General features: G+C 44.3%; 1 protein-coding gene and 1 long non-coding RNA gene across 6 annotated transcripts in view; one reads left to right on the forward strand and one right to left on the reverse strand.

Annotated features, from left to right (window-relative positions):
• Positions 1-20,072, reverse strand: part of cpped1 (calcineurin-like phosphoesterase domain containing 1) — a 302,901-nt gene that overhangs the window by 236,168 nt on the left and 46,661 nt on the right. For all 5 annotated transcript variants that reach the window (XM_072268848.1, XM_072268847.1, XM_072268846.1 and 2 more), the window contains exon 2: positions 18,336-18,554. In XM_072268848.1, coding sequence (XP_072124949.1) covers positions 18,336-18,554 — 219 coding nt within the window. The remainder of the gene's footprint in view (positions 1-18,335; positions 18,555-20,072) is intronic.
• The window catches only part of LOC140203081 (uncharacterized), a 73,914-nt gene that overhangs the window by 32,855 nt on the left and 20,987 nt on the right, over positions 1-20,072 (forward strand). The window lies entirely within an intron of this gene.

Below are 20,072 nucleotides of genomic sequence, written 5' to 3' on the forward strand. Positions count from 1 at the left end.
GTGGGCATGTTATGTTGGCGCCAGAATGTGTGGCCAGAGAGTGTGTTGGAACCAGAAAATTTGAATCTAAATCTAAAGACTTAGGCACAAGTTTAAATTCCATAGAGTACCTATGGGATTTAAATTCAGGAGAATAAATGAATCTGCAATTATAAGTTAACATTAACAATGGTGACCATGAAACCACTTCAAAAGAAACATCTGATTCACAAATATCCTTTGCAATTCTCATATGGTCTGCCTTTAATGTGGCAACTGACCCACTGAAGTTGACTATTAACTGCACTCTGATGTTGCCTAGCAAGTCTCTTGGAGGCATTTTGGAATGTATAACAGGCTATGACACTCACAAATATAGATAAAAAGCATATACAAGTTTAAGAATTGAATTTATTTTCCCTTTCATAGTGTTATTACTTTTTTATGAAAAATCACCAATTCTTCTCCATTCCTAAGGTTGCCCATTGCTGGGGGTGGTAGTGGGGATAAGCTCCCACTACCTATAAAGTGCTCCAAAAGGTGTGCGTCTCTAACAGCTTTTGACAACCAAGTCCAATTCTCAGCCTTCATGTATGGCTTAGCTACTAGGCCTGGCGGAACTGTTTTCACTGACAAGAGAAGGGGTAAAGTCGGACCACTGGCTCCTCAAAACCAGTTGCTTTGGGCAGTTGGGGCTTATCAGCCTTGGGCGGCAGCCTGCCTAGAAGAAGAAAAACTCTGATTTTAAACCCCTGCTGCCTTGCGGCTATACCCGCCCATGGAAAAGGTTTCAGGAGTAAACCCCGAGGAAGAAATCCGGAGCCGAGGTCCCAAAGGCAGTTTGATGTTGCTTACAACCTCACTGTGGCAACCTCTGTGAAGACACTGGTGCCAAACTGTATCAGCTATTGCCCTTCCCTTGGACTACATCAGTGACATGATGAGGGGGAACTCATTGCATGGGCAACAGCCAGTTCTTCAAACCTTCCAGCCCAGGCTTGCACCCTTGGAGAGGACACAGTCCACCAGAGGCGCAAATCCATGATCCCTCAGGATCGACGGCTGCCTACTACTACTTCTCCATATTTACACCCTCCCACATGAAATCAAAATGGTGGCAATCATATCCATAATTATGATGTTACCCAAATCCTTCAGTTCTAGGCATGTCATCCATTGAAAGATCATCTTTCTTTTTCACATACATCAAAACATATGGTGAAATGTGCTATTGGTGTCAAATCACAAAGGATCTTGCTGAGCAGGAGCAGTCCTCAAGTGGCACCACACGTCTGGCACCATGACATGGAGAGAACGTACAAGTTCCTTACAGACAGTGGCAGGAATCAAACCCTGATCTCCCAGCTGGCACTGTAAAGTGATTGTTCTAACTGCAATGTTACCGTGCCATCCCTGCTAATCCACAGCTTATTGGAGAGAAGTTATTTCTCCACATTAAGTAAAAAAAAGTTAGCAGCAAAGTTCTCAACTTCAGTACGTTTTATTTCAACAATGCCTCAAAAGAAACAACATGAGATATCTTCCTCAGAGCAGAAACTGTGTTTGATTATAATACATCAAGTTCCAGGACAATAATATGATTGGTGTTTGTTTTAAATGAAAATTCAATGGTGTTTTAGATTCTGTCATAAAAACATTCAAGATAGTTTCGAGATCAGTAGGAACTCTGGGTTCATTTCTATTTCCTTATTTAAATAAAAGATTTTGAAATATATTTGAAATTGTTTTACCAAAGATGTAATCAATTTAGAAATTATCACCAAATATAATATATACCATTAATGTCTTTATGACTGGACGTAATTGGTCTAATAAAGGCACCTTAACAACCTTAATTGTTGGGCATACCATTTGTATTTAAGTTTGTCTTGCCAATAGTAATGTATGATGCTAATGTAAGTAGCAGATGTTGTATCATCAGCTGATAGCTCAGTACCCTTCCATATATTCTACTCTGCTGCAGTTGAATGGACAAAATTTAACCTCTGCAGAATAAGTTTTGACATCATCTGTGTACAGGAATTATTAGCTACAATTCATTACATTAAATTAGCAAATGAAGTGGAAACCTGACAGTGGCCAAGTGGAGCGGCCATTGTTGGAGTGGTGCAGTGTAAGAGTGGGGAGACTTTTGGTGTTGATTCAATAGGTTTGGGCAGCAATAGTCATGGGCAACACAAGTATCTGGTAAGCTTTTTCTTGTTCATTCTTCATCTGTAAGTGTATGGTTAGGGCAGTAAGAATGGCTCCAGGGGTTCTGTTTTACTCATTGTGTGAGATGTGGGAATTGATAATCACATCTGCACCAAATTCACCAAGCTGCATCTCCTCAGAGAAAGTGTTAAAAAAAACTGGAGCTGCAACTCGATGACTTTCGGCTCATGAGCGAAACTGAGGAGAGATGATAGATAGAAGCTACAGAGAGTAAGCCACCCCAAGGTTGCAGGAAGCAGTGAATGGGTGACGGTCAGGAGAGGGAAAGGAAACAAATTTTTTAAAATGCATAAAAAGACATTAATTAGCAGCATGATACAGTGTAAACAATTATTCTGCAGAACAAGAGAAAATCTGTAGATGTTGGAAATCCAAGCAACACACCCAAAATGCTGCAGAAACTTAGCAGGCCAGGCACCATCTATGGAAAAGAGTATTGTCAATGTTTCAGGCAAGGGTACGAAGTCCCTGATGGGAATTATTTAAGTGCCTCTGAACAGTAGTCAGGATGCGGTCTACACATTATGACGGCAGATAGAAAAAGCAAGTCAAAAAGGGTTTTGGCCTGAAACATTAACAATACTCTTTTCCATAGATGCTGCCTGGCCTGCTGAGTTCCTCCAGCATTTTGTGTTTGATCTTGCAGCGCAGTTAGAGATTGGCAGATATGGTGTTGTGGGCAGCATGGAGTCATGGCTGAAAGACTACTGTAGTTGGAAGCCTGATATCCAAGGATACACAATCTATCAAAAGGACAAGTAGGTACGCAGAGGAGCAGGAATGGGTCTGATGGTAAAAAATTAAATCAAATCATTAGAAAGAGGTGACATAGGGTCAAAAAATGTAGAATCCTTTACAAAACTGCAAAGATAAGAAGTACCTGATGGGAGTAATTTATATGCCTCTGAATAGTAGTCAGTATGTTGTCTACAAATTATGGCGGGAGATAGAAAAAGCATGTCAAAAATGTAATGTTACATTAGATAGGGGGATTTCAATATACAGATAGATTAGGAACATCAAGTTGATGCTGACCCCAATACAGAACGTGGAATGACTCTGAGATGGCTTTTTGGAGCAGCATAAGGGTTGAATTCATTAGCAGATCAGTAATTCCGGATTGTGTGCTGTGTAATGAACTGGATATGATTAGGGAGCTTCGGTAAAGGACCCTTAGGACACAGTGATCATAATATGATAGAATTCACCCTGCAATTTGAGAGGGAGAAGCTAAACCTTGGTCAGCTCCTCTCTCATGCCTCTGTAATTCTCTATACTCCATTGAGAGAGGTGCTGGCCAAAGTTAATTGGAAACAAACTTGCAGGGATGACGGCAGAGCAGCAATGGATGGAGTTTCTGGGAGAAATTCAGACGGTAAATGATGGATACATTCTGAAGAAGAGGAGATATTCTAAAGGCAGGCTGATGTAACTGTGGCTGACAAGGGAAGTCAAAGGCAACATAAAAGCAAAAGAGAAGGCAAATAATTAAGCAAACATTAGTGGGAAGTTAATGGATTGAGATGTTTTTTTAAACCAACAGAAGGCAATTATAAACACTATAAGGGGGGGAAGTTGAAATATGAAGGTAAGCTAGCTAATAATATCAAATGATACTAAAAGCTTTTTTAAGATATATAAATAGTAAAAGAGAGACTAGAGTCAATATTGGACCACCGGAAAATGACACTGGAGTGATAGTAATGGGGAACAAGGAAATGGTGGACGAACTAAATAAGTATTTTGCATCTGGACCTGATGGACTACACCCCAGGGCTCTGAAAAAGGTAGCTGAAGAGATTGTGGAGGCATTCATAATGATTTTTCAGGAATCAATAAATTCTGGTATGATTTCGGAGAACTGGAAAATTTCAAATGTCACTCCATTCTTCAAGGGAGGGAGGCAGAAGAAGGGAATTTATAGGCCAGTTAGCCTGACCTCACTGGTTGGGAAGAAATTGGAATCGATTGTTAAGGATGTGGTTTCAAAGTAGTTGGAGACACATGACAAAACAGGCCAAGGTCAGCAAAATTTCCTGAAGAGAAAATCTTGCCTGACAAATCTGTTGGAACTTTTCGAAGAAATAACAAGTAGGATAGACAAAAGAGAATCAGTTGATATTCTGTACTTGGATAATCATAAGGCCATTGACAAGGTCCCACACATGAATCTGATAAAAGCCCAGGGTATTACAGGAAAGATACTAGCACGGATAGAGAACTAGCTAATTGGCAGGAGGCAAAGAGAGGGAATAAAGGGATCCTTTTCGAATTGGCTGCCAGTGACTAGTGGTGTTCCACAGGGTTCCGTGCTGGGACCGCTTCTTTTCATGTTATATGTCAACGATTTGGATGAAGGAATTGATGGCTTTGTGGCCAAATCTGCAGACAATACAAAAATAGGTGGAGGGGCAACACACACACAAAATGCTGGAGGAACTCAGCAGGCCAGGCAGCATCGACGGAAAAGAATACAATTGATGTTTCAGGCCCAGACGCTTCAGCAGGACTGGAGAAAAAAGATAAGGAGTAAAGTTAGGTGGGGGGAGGGGAGAGAGAAACAGAAGGTGATAGGTGAAACTGGGAGGGGGAGGGGTGAAGTAAAGAGCTAGGAAGTTGATTGATGAAAGAGATACAGGGCTGGAGAAGGGAGTATCCAATAGGAGAGGACAGAAAGTCATGGAAGAAAGATAAGAGCGGGGGGGAAGCACCAGAGGGAAGTGACGGGCAGGCAAGGAGATAAGTGAGAGAGGGAAAAGGGAATGGGGAATGATAAAGGAGAGAAGAGGACATCACCAGAAGTTCGGGAAGTCGACGTTCATACCATCAGGTTGGAGGTTACCCAGATGGAATACAGGATGTTGTTCCTCAAACCTGAGTGTGGCCACATGGCAATAGTACAGGGGGTCATGGATAGACATATCAGAATGGGAATGGGAAGTGGGATTACAATGGGTGGCCACTGGGAGATCCCGCTTTTTCTGGCGGATCGAGCATAGGTGCTCGGCCACACTCGAGTACTGCGCCTACGCTGTAGTCTCTGCTCACACATGACCGCACAGCCAAACACCTGAGTAATCACATCGCCAAATTCCCCGACGTGACAGTGGTGGTGCTCAACACTAACAATGAGATGGCCTACAGCGAGGAGGTAGAAGAGCTCGAGGCCTGGTGTCAGACAATTAACCTCTTTCTCAGTGTCAACAAGCTGAAGGAGATGGCTTCAGGAGAACTCGCAACACTCACCCCTCTATTTACAATGGTGGCACAGTGGTGGAAGCTGTGAGCAGCTTCAGACTCATGGGAGTGAACATTTTGCACAACATCTCATTCTACACAATCAGGAAAGCTCATCAACACCTCTACTTTCTGAGGAGGCTGAAGAGAGCAGGACTTTGCATTATCTATATTCACGCTATTCTATAGATACGTTGTAAAGAATATCTTAACAAGCTGTATCACTTCTTGGTACAGAAATTGCACTGTGGCAGAGAGGAGGCTCTACAAATGTGGTTCTTTGCCATTTTCCTTCACACTGAACAACTTTTTCCTCAACTCCACTCACTTCCTCCACATCAAAAACATGTCAATGAGAACAAGTGTGGCTCCGACCGACATCTCACCCTTTGTGGGATGTGTAGAACAATCCTTGTGCCAATCCTGTTCCGCCTCTCCTTGTCAAAAGATGATGAGGTTCTCAACAGCATCTCCTCTATCTCCTGCTTTCACTCCTACTTCCCACCCAAAGCAAGGGCAGGGCTCCTTTCATCACCGCCCTCCACATTCAACCACCTGGAACTATTCCCCTCACTTTAAGCATTCAAAGGGATCACTCCCTCTCCACTAGCTATTTCCCTTTTCAGTGCATTTTCCTCGATGATGCAACAACAGCCTTTCTGAACTCCATCTTTCGTATCACTGGGGACCCAAACAGTCCCTGTGAGCAAAGATGCATTTACTCTTCTTCCAATTTAGTGCTTTGGACCTGGCGCTCACAGTTTGGTCTGCCTTCCACTGGCCAAAGCAAATAAACACTAGTGACCACTTTGGAGAACACAGTGTCTTCTGTTCCACTTACCAAATCCATGAACCTGCTTCAATGAAACATTTGCCATAGTCAACAGGATTCGGTGAGTGTAACAGGAGTTTCAAATGTTCAGAGGTAAGAGTAAACAAGTGAACCCCTCGGGTAAGGAGTGCTGAGTTCCGGGATGGACCAACAACAGTGCTGGGTTCAACAGTCTCTCGAATCTACTGGCAGGCCATGGCACACCGGTGGATTGGTCAGACAAATTGGACTCCCATGGGAAGAAGATTGGACGCAACATTGTGTCTGTGTTAAATGAGATAGGGTTCCTAGACAAGAAGGGGAACCAAAGGGGTGCCCTTTGGCTTCTGGCAGCCATCATAAAAGCACCAGCACGAGATGATCACACAGGGAGAGTGGGGATAGTAAGTGTAAAGAACGAGGTGCAGGTGCTGCACCCCATTGGGGAAGAAGCTGCTCAGTCAGCACAGACCTGGGCCAAAGAGCAAGAAGACAAGGGTAAGGAGATAGCCTGTCAGCTAGTGAAAGTGCAACAATCAGAAGCTGCTGGTGGGCTGATTGGCAACTGGATCCTGTTAAGGAGCAAGCCTTGATGCCGCAAGGAGATGATCCCAACCAGTGAATAAGGAATGTGGAAGAGAGAGTAGAGCAGAATCCTATGATTCTCCCTCAAAATAACCACCTTCCTGGCTACACACCAGAGACAGTACAGGCTAGACTGGTGACCATGCAGACCCATACCCAGCATGGGGAGCTTCAGTCTTTGCCCCCTCTGACCCTCACAGGACAGGAGGAGGATGAGAAACTTGAAAGCAGAATCCGGGAGAACTTCTGGACACATGGTTATTGAGGATATGGGATGAGGGAGATACTAGAGTGAACCTACCTAATAGAGAGATGGGCACCCTAGTGGGGGGTTATCATCCCAACATGCGGTCAATAATGCCCGGAGGGTGCCGTTCACTGCTCATGGGGGTAATAAATCCTTATGTGGCAATCAAGGGCAGGTACCCTTCCCTCCTTTAGTGAAATTTAAAGCCCCAGCCAGAGTGAAGCACAATAGAGGAAGGGGCCAGAGCCCTTCACCAGTAGGTTCTAATTACAGGTTTACATAGTGATAGTGATAGCCTGCCTGAGGATTTTGAACTAATCCCTGCCATGGTAGGACATTTGATTATGACAGCAGCTCCCCACTTGAAAGCAGTGGTGCTACCTTTAAATGGGACCGGCAGTGGGAATACCATATATGCAACTCCTGGGCCCTCGGAGGCTCCATCTTCCTCTCACCCCAACCCTCCCCTCTCCATTGACACCCCCAGCCTCCCCCCCCCCCCGATCCCAGCTCTCATCCATGCCGGGTCTTTACCATCCCCTCCGACCTTCAACTGTCGGAGGCAGAACGCTCGGTCCTCAGTAAGGGCCTCACCTTTGTCCCCCTTCGCCCACACCTCAGCGAGTTCCGCGTTCGCTACGATGCGGAACTTTTCTTCCGCCGTCTCCGTCTCCAAGCCTACTTCTTCGGCAAGGACTCCCACCGATGACCCCTTCTCTCGTCTTCAACCCTCCCCTTCTTCATGGACACCCCGCTCTGGTCTTCTGCCTGCTCTGGATCTCTTTATCGCTAATTGCCGACGGGACATCAACCGTCTCGACTTCACCGCACCTTGTCCCCGTTCCAACCTCACTCCTTCCGAACGCTCTGCTCTCCACTCCCTCCGCACTAATCCTAACCTTATTATTAAACCCGCCGATAAGGGGGGTGCTGTTGTAGTCTGGCGTAATGACCTCTACCTTGCCGAGGCACAGCGACAACTCGCGGATACCTCCTCTTACTTACCCCTCGATCATGACCCCACTAAGGAGCACCAGGCCATTGTCTCCCACACCATCACCGACTTTATCCGCTCAGGGGATCTCCCATCCACTGCTACCAACCTTATAGTTCCCACACCCCGCACTTCCCGTTTCTACCTCCTACCCAAGATCCACAAACCTGCCTGTCCTGGCCGACCTATTGTCTCAGCTTGCTCCTGCCCCACCGAACTCATTTCTGCATACCTCGACACTGTTTTATCACCCCTTGTTCAATCCCTTCCGACCCATGTTCGTAACACTTCTCACGCTCTTAAACTTTTCAATGATTTTAAGTTCCCTGGCCCTCACCGCTTTATTTTCACCATGGATGTCCAATCCTTATATACTTCCATCCCCCATCAGGAAGGTCTCAAAGCTCTACGCTTCTTTTTGGATTCCAGACCTAATCAGTTCCCCTCTACCACCACTCTGCTCCGTCTAGCAGAATTAGTCCTTACTCTTAATAATTTCTCCTTTGGCTCCTCCCACTTCCTCCAAACTAAAGGTGTAGCTATGGCCACCCGTATGGGTCCTAGCTATGCCTGCCTTTTTGTTGGGTTTGTGGAACAATCTATGTTCCGTGCCTATTCTGGTATCTGTCCCCCACTTTTCCTTCGCTACATCAACGACTGCATTGGCGCTGCTTCCTGCACGCATGCAGAACTCGTTGACTTTATTAACTTTGCCTCCAACTTTCACCCTGCCCTCAAGTTTACCTGGTCCATTTCCGACACCTCCCTCCCCTTTCTAGATCTTTCTGTCTCTGTCTCTGGAGACAGCTTATCCACCGATGTCTACTACAAGCCTACTGACTCTCACAGCTATCTGGACTATTCCTCTTCTCACCCTGTCTCTTGCAAAAACGTCATCCCCTTCTTGCAATTCCTCCATCTCCGCCGCATCTGCTCTCAGGATGAGGCTTTTCATTCTAGGACGAGGGAGATGTCTTCATTTTTTAAAGAAAGGGGCTTCCCTTCCTCCACTATCAACTCTGCTCTTAAACGCATCTCCCCCATTTCACGTACATCTGCTCTCGCTCCATCCTCCCGCCACCCCACTAGGAATAGGGTTCCCCTGGTCCTCACCTACCACCCCACCAGCCTCCGGGTCCAACATATTATTCTCCGTAACTTCCGCCACCTCCAACGGGATTCCACCACTAAGCACATCTTTCCCTCCCCCCCACCCTGCATTCCGCAGGCATCGCTCCCTACACAACTCCCTTGTCCATTCGTCCCCCCCATCCCTCCCCACTGATCTCCCTCCTGGCACTTATCCATGTAAGCGGAACAAGTGCTACATATGCCCTTACACTTCCTCCCTTACCACAATTCAGGGCCCCAAACAGTCCTTCCAGGTGAGGCAACACTTCACCTGTGAGTCGACTGGGGTGATATACCGCGTCCGGTGCTCCCGATGTGGCCTTTTATATATTGCCGAGACCCGACGCAGACTGGGAGACCGCTTTGCTGAACATCTACGCTCTGTCCGCCAGAGAAAGCAGGATCTCCCAGTGGTCACACATTTTAATTCCACATCTCATTCCCATTCTGACATGTCTATCCACGGCCTCCTCTACTGTAAAGATGAAGCCACACTCAGGTTGGAGGAACAACACCTTATATTCCGTCTGGGTAGCCTCCAACCTGATGGCATGAACATCGACTTCTCTAACTTCCGCTAGGCCCCACCTCCCCCTCGTACCCCATCTGTTACTTATTTTTATGCACACATTCTTTCTCTCACTCTCCTTTTTCTCCCTCTGTCCCTCTGAATATACCTCTTGCCCATCCTCTGGGTCCCCCCCCCCCTTGTCTTTCTTCCCGGACCTCCTGTCCCATGATCCTCTCGTTTCCCCTTTTGCCAATCACCTGTCCAGCTCTTGGCTCCATCCCTCCCCCTCCCGTCTTCTCCTATCATTTTGGATCTCCCCCTCCCCCTCCAACTTTCAAATCCCTTACTCACTCTTCTTTCAGTTAGTCCTGACAAAGGGTCTCGGCCTGAAACGTCGACTGCACCTCTTCCTAGAGATGCTGCCTGGCCTGCTGCGTTCACCAGCAACTTTGATGTGTGTTGCTTGAATTTCCAGCATCTGCAGAATTCCTGTTGTATGCAATCATTCAGTTGCTAGAAGGGCTGGAACACATAGTACAAGGTACGCGCAGCTGGGTTCAGAAGTTGGATAAGCAGACGGGGAGTGGGGGAGTCTCACGTGACCTTTAAAGATATGTTTTTAGTATGGCTTACGCCACAGGTACTGAAGGAGCAGATCGAGGGGTTTCGCACACCCATCCTCTGCGATGTGGAGGGAACATGAAATACAGTTGGTGTTGTGACGATTGCTCATGTTCATTGAATGGAGTTCAGCGTGATTGATTTGGTGATCAGGACTTTTAAATTGTTGAATTAATTACCTGTCCAGTCTAAAACCACCCACAGTTCATTTTAACATTCTTTCTCTCGCATAAACAAACACACACACACACACACACACACACACACACACACAGAGTTTCATAGTTATAATCACAGAACACTGCAGCACAGAAACAGGCCCTTTGGCCCATCTAGTCTGTGCTGAAGCATTAATGTCCCGCATCCCATGGACCTGCACATGGACCATAGCCCTCCATATCCCTCCCATCCATGTACCTATCCAAATCTCACTTGTGTTTAAATCAAACCTGCATCCAAGCACTTCCACTGGCTGCTCATTCTACACTCTCGCCATCCATTGAGTGACTAAGTTCCCCCTCATGTTCCCCTTAAATATTTCACCCTCACCCTTAACCCATGACCCCTAGTTCTAGTCTCCCCAACCTCAGTTGAAAAAGCCTGCTTGCATTTACTTTATCTATACCTCTCATAATTCTGTATACCTCTGTGAAATCTCCCCTCAATCTTCTACGTTCTGGGATATAAAGTCCTAACCTCACTAATGTCTTACACTATTTCAACATAATGTACCAACTTCTGTATTCAGTATGTTGATTTATGAAGGCCAATGTGCCAAAAGCTTTTTTTACAACTCTATCAACATGTGATGCAACTTCCAAGGAATTATAAATCTGTATTGTCAGATCCTCCTTTTCTACCACAGTGCCCCACCACTCAACATGTAAGACCTACCTTGCTTGGTCCTTCCAAAGTGCAATATCTCACACTTGACTGCACAAAATTCTATCTGCCATTTTTTAGCCCAATTTTTTCAGCTGGTCCAGAACCCGCTGCCAGTTTTGATAGCTTTCCTTGCTGTCCTCTACACCACAATCTTGGTGTCACCTGCAAGCTTGCTGATCCACATATCATCCAGATTGTTGACACAGATGGCAATCAATAACGGACCCAACACTAATCCCTGCAGCACACCACTAGTCACAGGCCTCAAGTCAGAAAGCAACCATCTACTACCATTCTTTGGCTTCTCCTACAAAACCAATGTTTAATCCAATTTACTACCTCATCCTGAATGCCAAGCAACTGAACCGTCTTAACTAACCTCCCATGGGGGATCATGTCAAAGGCCTTACTGAAGTCCATGTAGACAACTTCCACTACCTTGCCTTCATCAACTTTCCTGATAACTTTCTCAAAAAGCTATATAAGATTGGGTAGACACAACCTACTGCACACAAAACCTGTTGACTATCCCTAATCGGTCCCTCTCTATCCAAGTACTTATATATCCAGTTCCTTCCAATAAATTTCCCACTACTGATGTCAGGCTCACGAGCCTATAAATAGGCATCCGTTAGTCTTGTGAGATCTTGGATTTGTGCCTTGGAAGGTTTCCAGGGTGCAGGCCTGGGCAAGGTTGTATGGAAGACCAGCAGTTGCCCATGCTGCAAGTCTCCCCTCTCCACACCACAGATGTGGCACCGGAGTCGTCGCAGTGCCTTGCTTATGGACACAACACACTGCCTCAGCCAAGGCTCGAACTAGCGACCTTCAGATCGCTAGACGAACACCTTAACCACTTGGCCACACGCCAACACAGGCTCACTAGCCTATACCTTGCTGTTTCATTCTTAGAATTTTTCTTAAACAACAGAACAACATCAGCTTTCCTCCAATCCTACAGCACCTTATCCATGGCTAAAGATATTTTAAGTATCTCTGCTAGGGCCTCTGCAATATCTGCACAAGCCTTGATATTCTCCTCTGTAATCTGTATAAGGTCCATGCTGATTTGCTTCACATCTATAAACTCGGTGAGTGTCTGCCAAGTAAATTGTTGTTGTTCCTTTTCGACCTTGTGGCGCATCAGACGGTATTCTTTTTGCCATTTCCTTAGCATTTCTCTGTTCTTTTTAAACAAGGCCGAGTTGCTAGCTTGATACTCAACCCAGTGCAGATGGAAAGCATGCAAGAAGCCGGCTGGATTTGAACCCATGACCATTGGCCTGAAAGGTGCTAATGCTACTACAGAGGCAAAAAATTCATTTAAGATCTCTCCCATCTCTTTCAGCTCCGTGCATAGATTACCAGTCTGTTCTTCCACAGGACTAATTTTGTTCCTTGTTATCCTTTTGATCTTAATATATCTGTAGAAGCCCTTAGGATTCTCCTTCACCTTGTCTGCTGGAACCTCATGCTTCCTTTTAGCCCTCCTGATTTCCTGAAGTATATTCTTGCATTTCTTATACTCAAGTACCTCACTTGTTCCTACCTGCCTATACCTGGAGTGCATCTTCTTCTTTTTCTTAACCAGGGCCTCAATATCTCCAGAAAACAAAGGTTCCCTAAACCTGTTATCCTACCTTTTAGTCTGACAGGAACATATAAACTCTGTACTCTCAAATTTTCACTTTTAGAAGCCTCCCACTTACCAAGTCCACCTTTGCCAGAAAACAACCTATCCCAATATACACATGCCAGATCCTTTCTGATACCAACAAAAATTGGCCTTTCTCCAATTTAGAATCTCAACTCAAGGACCAGACCTATCCTATTCCATAATTACCTTAAAACTAACGACATTATGATCATGAGATGTAAGGTGTTCTCTGACACAAACCTCTGTCACCTGCCCTGACTCATTTTTTAACAGCAAATTTAATATCGCACTCTCTCTAGTTGGGACTTCTATGTACTGATCAAGGAAACTTTCCTGAACACATTTGACAAACTCTTTCCCATCCAGCCCTTTTACAGTACGGCAGTCCATAATGGAAGTTAAAATCCCTTACTATCACAATCTTATATTTCTTAGAACAGTCTGTGACCTCTCTACAAATTTGCTCCTTTAAATCCTGCGGTTGGGTGGTCTGCAATAAATATCATCCCATTAACATGGTAATTCCTTTCTTATTCCTCCGTTCCACCCATAAAGCCTCAATAGACGAGTTCTCCAGCCTGTCCTGGCTGAGCACTACTATGACATTTTCTCTGTCTAGTAATACCACCCCTCCCCCTTTAAACCCTCCTACCCTACACATCTAAAACAATGGAACCCTGGAACTCTAAGCTATCAGTCCTGCCCCTCCTGCAACCAATTTTTGCTAATGTCATAATTCCACGTGCTGATCCATGCCCTAAGCTCATCTGCCTTTCCTACAATACTCCTTGCGATGAAAGCTCAGAACATTGTTCCCACCATGCTCAACCTTTTGATTCTTGACTTTCTATGTAGGGCTTACCAACATTGTTATCCATAACCACTCCATTATCTGTTCTGGCACTCTGGCCCCCTGCAACTCTAGTTTAAACTACAGCCCCTCCCCGCTGCAGCACTAGCAAACCTTCCCACTAGGAAATTAGTTCCCCTCCAGCCCAGGTGGAAACCGTTGCTGTGTTATTTGTGTTATCAACAAAGAACCACAAGAAACAGCACAGCAGAACACTGCACCCACAGCGGTTACCTTTTTCACTCAGCATAGGGACAAATAAGCAAAAAAGTTAAAATTTATCTGCTTATAATTAGCTTGGAATGAGACAAAGTTATATCATTTTAGACAAGAGTGGAACACACAGAGGATTCAGTTCCCACCAATTCTGGAGGAAAGCGAGTAGAATACACGAGTGTTCCTCATCGCGGATATTGAGATTAACACCTTCTGTCATTTGCACCACCATGCCTCACACAACTTCGGAGATGAACTAATCAGTACTGCTAAAGCATGAGTGCAGGCAGCTCTCCCCCGTCCAACAGCTGGGAAAACATTTCTTATAAGCTAGCAACACAAACCAGCGTCAGATGAAAAATAACGATGTCCCAAGCCCAGGTAATAATAACCACCAGCACCATCTTTTACATGTCATGTAGAATGTGACAAGATAGGTTGAGAGATAATAGGCCAGCTCTCTGAAGTACCAACAGAAGTAATTTAGTTTCCCTTCTGACAGTTATGGCTGCAATGCAGTTGCAACAACAGCAAAATAGCCCAAATGGCATAAGCCTTTCCTACCGAATCAAGGCAAAACACTCAGCTCACAATGCCTCTTCAGGAGGATACTTTTTCCCTTCCTAACAAATAATTACTTCAGCTGTCAGTGGCAACTAGCTGAAAGAGAACAGTGACAGATAGCTTAGTTGGGACCGCAGACCTTAAATCTGATTGATTTTATTAACACAGGATATGTGCAGACAATAAGGCCAATTATTTCCCGTCAATTGGGAACACAAGAGAAAACAAAAGGGCATATATTCCCTGGAGTCTTCTCTGTTTGATAAGATTATGGCTGTTTCTTTTCCTCAATTCCACTTTCCCAGTCTGATTCTCATATTCCCTAATTCCTTTAGTATTCAAGAATCTGGTTTGGCCTTGCATATACCAAACAACTGAATACCCACAACTCTCTGAGGTGAATACATCGAGTCGTGGTGAGGATTTAGTTTTTTTTTAGGTTTGCAAGGATGGTTTTGGGGACAGAGATGGGAATTAGTGGTTAGGTTAGGGTTTAAGAACAGGAATATGTGGGAATTGGAGGTCAGGATCGAGTCCAAGTCTCTGTCTCGTTTTTGAAGGCTAGCTAGCAATGTCGACATGGGACACCCAAAGGCAGATGTCGTTTTGGTGGAAAGTGGATGAGGGCCTTCTCAGGTCAGCAGTTGTTGGTGGGTTCTGGAGTTTTAGTTCTGTGCGGGCAGGATGAATGAACTCTGACAGCTCCCTGGGTTTATGAATTATTGAGAGTGGGGTTCCAGGCGTAGTATTCGGTGATTGGCATGACCTGAATCAATGGTGAGGACCAACGGTCAAGAGTTGAATAGGAAGTCTGGAAGTCGTGGCCTGTTGGCTGGAGCCGGGTTTGCAAACATCTGCGAGTCTCCTGGGGAGGTCAAAGCCCAATGGAGGCTGGAAGCTGGAAGCTGCGGAAGACACCCTGTCTTCGGTTAAAGGACTGTGTATACGTGTGGGTAGGAAGAAGGAATTGGGCTTGTTTTGTTGCTTGCTGTGCTCTGTGTTGTTCTGCTCAGCATTGTACACATACTATGCTTGCACCAGAATGTGTGGTGACACCACTGGGCTGTCCCTATCACACCCTCGGGTGCACTGGTTGTTAGCACAAATAACTTATTTCACCGTATGTTCCCATGTACATGTGATAAATAATCTTGAATCTTAAATCCTGAATTCCAAAGATTTACTACTTTTAACGTTAAGCATTTTCATCTTATCAAGTCCACAATATCCCATCTTTTATATGAGGTTATGATTCTAGGTTAAGGCAATCCAGCCATAGGAAACAGCCTTGCATCATCTTACTATCCTCAGAACAGAGCAGGATATCAAGACGCACTCAGCAAAAGGAAAACGTGGGTTTTTTTTTAAATTGCAAATGCCCTTCCCGACTATTAAAACCTCTAGATACATTCCCTCAGATTTCTTAACTTTGTAGCACCTAGTTTTTGGCTACATTCAGAGGGTAATTACTCTCTGGAACTCTCTATCACAAAGCAACACACACAAAATGCTGGAGGAACTCAGCAGGCCAGGCAGCATCTATGGAAAAGAGTGCAGATGACGTTTTGGGCCAAGACCCTTGTGTGTGTTGCTTGGATTTCCAGCATCCACAGATTTTCTCTCGTTTGTGATTGGTCTCTTTTAGGCTCAATCATTAGAAGCTATTGCAGCGGAGATTGAAGGACTGAGGAATTGAGGGATATGGGCATCAGGCACAGCTCAGTGTTCAAAATGTACTATCAAAGTACATACATGTCACCATATACAACCCTGAAGATCATCTTCCTTGGCATGGGGGTGGGGTGATGGAGGCTTGTGCAGATTAGCCATGATCATACTGCCTGGCCTACAATTCTTGTGGTGGGGCGGTGTGGGTGGGGGGCAGGTGGCCTACTCCTTATGCTCTAGGCTGTCACCTAACCATCTCAAAAATGCCACCAATTCTGTACTGCTGTCCATTACCACTCCTGTCATCTCCATCTTAGGCTACTACACAAATTCTGGATGGCCATCTTTTCTCAATTACTCAGTTCATCAAACCTCAACACTTTGATACAATATTATGAGGGACACAGATAGAACAAATGCAGGCAGGCCTTTTCCACTGAGGTTGGGCGAGACTGGAACTAGAGGTTAAGGGTGAACGGTGAAATATTTAAGGGGAACCTGAAAGGGAATTTCTTCAGTCAGATGGTGGTGTGGGGGTGGAACAAGCCGCTAGTGAAAGTGGTAGATGTGGGTTCAACTGCAACATTTAAGTAAAATTTGAATAAGTATATGATGGGTGAGGCCTGGCAGGTGTCGATTGATGAGACCAGGCAAAATAAAAGTTTGACATGAACTAGATGGGCCGAATGGCCTGCTTCTGAGTTGTAGTGCTCTATGGCTTTATGTAACTCCACACAGAACCACTCATCTATTATTCTGTGCATACTGAACCAGTGTGGCTTCCAGGACCAGAGCAAATATAAAATGTTACTTCTCAGGTAAAAGAAAGTTTCTTTTTAGCCTCAGTCATCCCTTTACTTTTCCACAGAATCCGCAGCTCTTACAAACATAAGTTCTCCCTTACTTCTCCCAGTACAGGCATTCGTTGCCCAAGCTCTCTCCTTCCATTAAATTAAGCTCTGAGATACTTGTGGCAGATACACACTTCTGAGGATGAACTGCAGTAGAGGCGCTGGACTTGTTTACCATAGTGTTCAAGAGCCTCCAATTCCCCAGAAAGAAATGCTGAATACGGTTTTTCTGAAGTGTACATTGTTCATCCACCCAAATTACACCAGCGGAGCTGTTCAAATCCTAAGAAATTCCACCTCCTCATCTTGCATATTTTTCTAGCTCTGAATTATGCAAACATCAAGAGGAGAAATCTCCTTCCATTGACTTAAACAATCTTTCCTGCTCCCCTTTCAGCATTCCAAAAGAATTGTTCCCTCAGCAGTTGTCCCCTTCCAGTGACCCAACATTCCTTCCAGATGAACTAGTAATTCATTTGTTCCTCCCTGGATTACTCAAGGGTTGAACTCCTGTGAACTGTCAGTAAATATAAGCCAATTTTACACAAGTCAGAGATGTCTACAGTAACCCAGATGACATTGCTCAATATACATTTGCTATAATTCTTTCATTTCAACGAATTATCATCCTAACACTGCCCATGAATATACAGTATACTGTATCCAGTCATTATAAAAAAAGTGAAACATTATTATTATTGTTACTAGCTTGAAAAATGCCCAGGACAACTTGTCAGATTTATGAATTCAGATCATACATAATGCGGGAGCCATGTATCTTTCTAATCCAGTGTTTCATAGCTGATATCACAATGTGCTCCCTACGATATGGGAGAAATGAAGCACACACTGCTTTGAAGAACACCTCCATTCAGTCCACAAGACTGACCCTGAGCTTCCAACTACCTGCTTTTCAAATTCTCTATTCCACTCATGCTTCTTGGTCTTCAGCTTCTGCCACAGTTCCGACTAAGCTGAACAGAATCTGGAGAAAGAGCATTTCCCGCCCCTCCGGCTGGTCATGTTACAGCCCTCAAGACCCAATGCAAAATTCAACAGGTTTCACATTAATTTCACTTTATATCAGAACTAGCCAGTTCTGATGAAAGGTCATCAACCTGTGGTATTAACTCTCATTTTCTCTCCCCACAAATGTTGCCTGGCCTGCTGAGTATTTTCAGCATTCTCTGCTTTTATTTAGGACAAACTTTTGTGTTCGTTAGAAAACAAATAAGTTCAATGTGAAGAGGTCACCCACCAGACTCGTTAGTATGTTTCGTTAATAGTGATTACCTGGCATTGCATGAATCAGATCTCCACAGAGTACAAAGAACTTGGGTTTAAGTTTCAGCGCATTGATGGCCTTTACTGCTTGTTCTGTGAGCTGGATCTCCTCCTGCCATTCATCTCCTCCATTATCACAGTCTCCGACCTTCCAAGCTTTCATTAAGCCAAGCTGTGGATCGGCTCCTTGAATGAAGTAGAAAGGTCCCTTCCAACTGCTTTCTGCCTCTGGGGAAACAGGCAATAACATATTTGCATTTAAGCACAACAGAAGCAGAATGAGAGGCTACCTCCATACCTACCTAAACAAAATTGGAAATATGTAGTGACGAGCACAAAGGAAGGAAAGTAGAAATACAAGCAAAAGAGAAAAGTTATGATCACTCTCTATCATTATACTTAATAAATGAAAACAGTTTAGAAGCATGTGCTACCAACACTAAACTTTATTTTATTTATTTATTTAGAGATGCCGCACAGACCAGGCCCTTTCAGTCCTCACAGCCAACAACCCCCAATTTCAGCCCTAGCCTAATTACGCAACAATTTACAATGACGAATTAACCTACTAACCAGTACACCTTTGGACTGTGGTAGGACACCAGAGCACCCAGAGAAAACCACAATCTCCACAGGGAGGACGGATAAGCTCCTTACACAGAACACTGGAATTGAACTCTGATGCCCCGAACTGTAATAACTTTGCGCTAACCGCTACGCTACCTTGGCACCCTTTTTAAAAAAAAGATTTTAAACTAGCAGTTGAGGTGCCTGAAAAGTCACATTAAAATGACAATGCTTGAAATCCCACGAGTTTTGCTTGCTAATGGTTATATCACATAGAAATGATGTGACAGACGTGCCTTTTCTTTGGTTGGTAAAGGAAGCCAAAGGAAAATTTTAAATTGGGTCAGCAGAATTAAACAGATCGAATAGAATTAGAACAAAGAGCTGAATGTGGACCAGGAAAGTTAAGGCGAGGGAACACGAACCAATCTTCATAGAGGGATCAGAAATGCAGAGAGCAAACAATTTCAAGTTCCTGGGTCTGAGGATCTAACCTGGTCCCAGTCTATATCAATGCAGCTATAAAGAAGGCAAGACAGTGGCTATATTACAAGTTTGAAGATATTTGGTTTGTCATCTAAAACACTCGAAAACTTCTATAGATGTACCTTGGAAAGAATTCTGACAGGCTTCATCACTGTCTGGTATGGCGGGGGGGCTACTGCACAGGCCCGAAAGAAGCTGCAGAAAGTTGTAAAATTAGTCAGCTCCTTCTTGGGTACTAGATTCCAAGACATCTTCAAGCAGCGGTGTCTCAGAAAGGCAGCGTCCATTAATACGAATCCCCATCATCCAGAGCAAGCCCTCTTCTCATTGTTAGCATCAAGAAGGTACAGAAGCCTGAAGGCTCACACTTAGTGATTCAGGAACAGCATCTTCCCCTCTGTCATCCAATTCCTAAATGAATCCATGAATACCTCCTCACTTTTTTTCTGTTTTTATATTATTTCTATTTTTGCACTTTAATTTAATTTAGCTATTTAATATACATATATACTTACTGTAATCGATTTACTTATGTATTTTTTTATTTTTCTTCATCTCATCATATATTGCATTGTACTACTGCTGCTAAGTTTACAAATTTCACGACATATGCCAGTGATATTAGGTTTCAATATGTACATTTAATGTCAAAGAAATGAGTACAATATATATCCCGAAATTCTTCTTCTTCGC

This window comes from Mobula birostris, chromosome 9, assembly GCF_030028105.1.
Source record: "Mobula birostris isolate sMobBir1 chromosome 9, sMobBir1.hap1, whole genome shotgun sequence".
NCBI classification, from domain to species: domain Eukaryota; kingdom Metazoa; phylum Chordata; class Chondrichthyes; order Myliobatiformes; family Myliobatidae; genus Mobula; species Mobula birostris.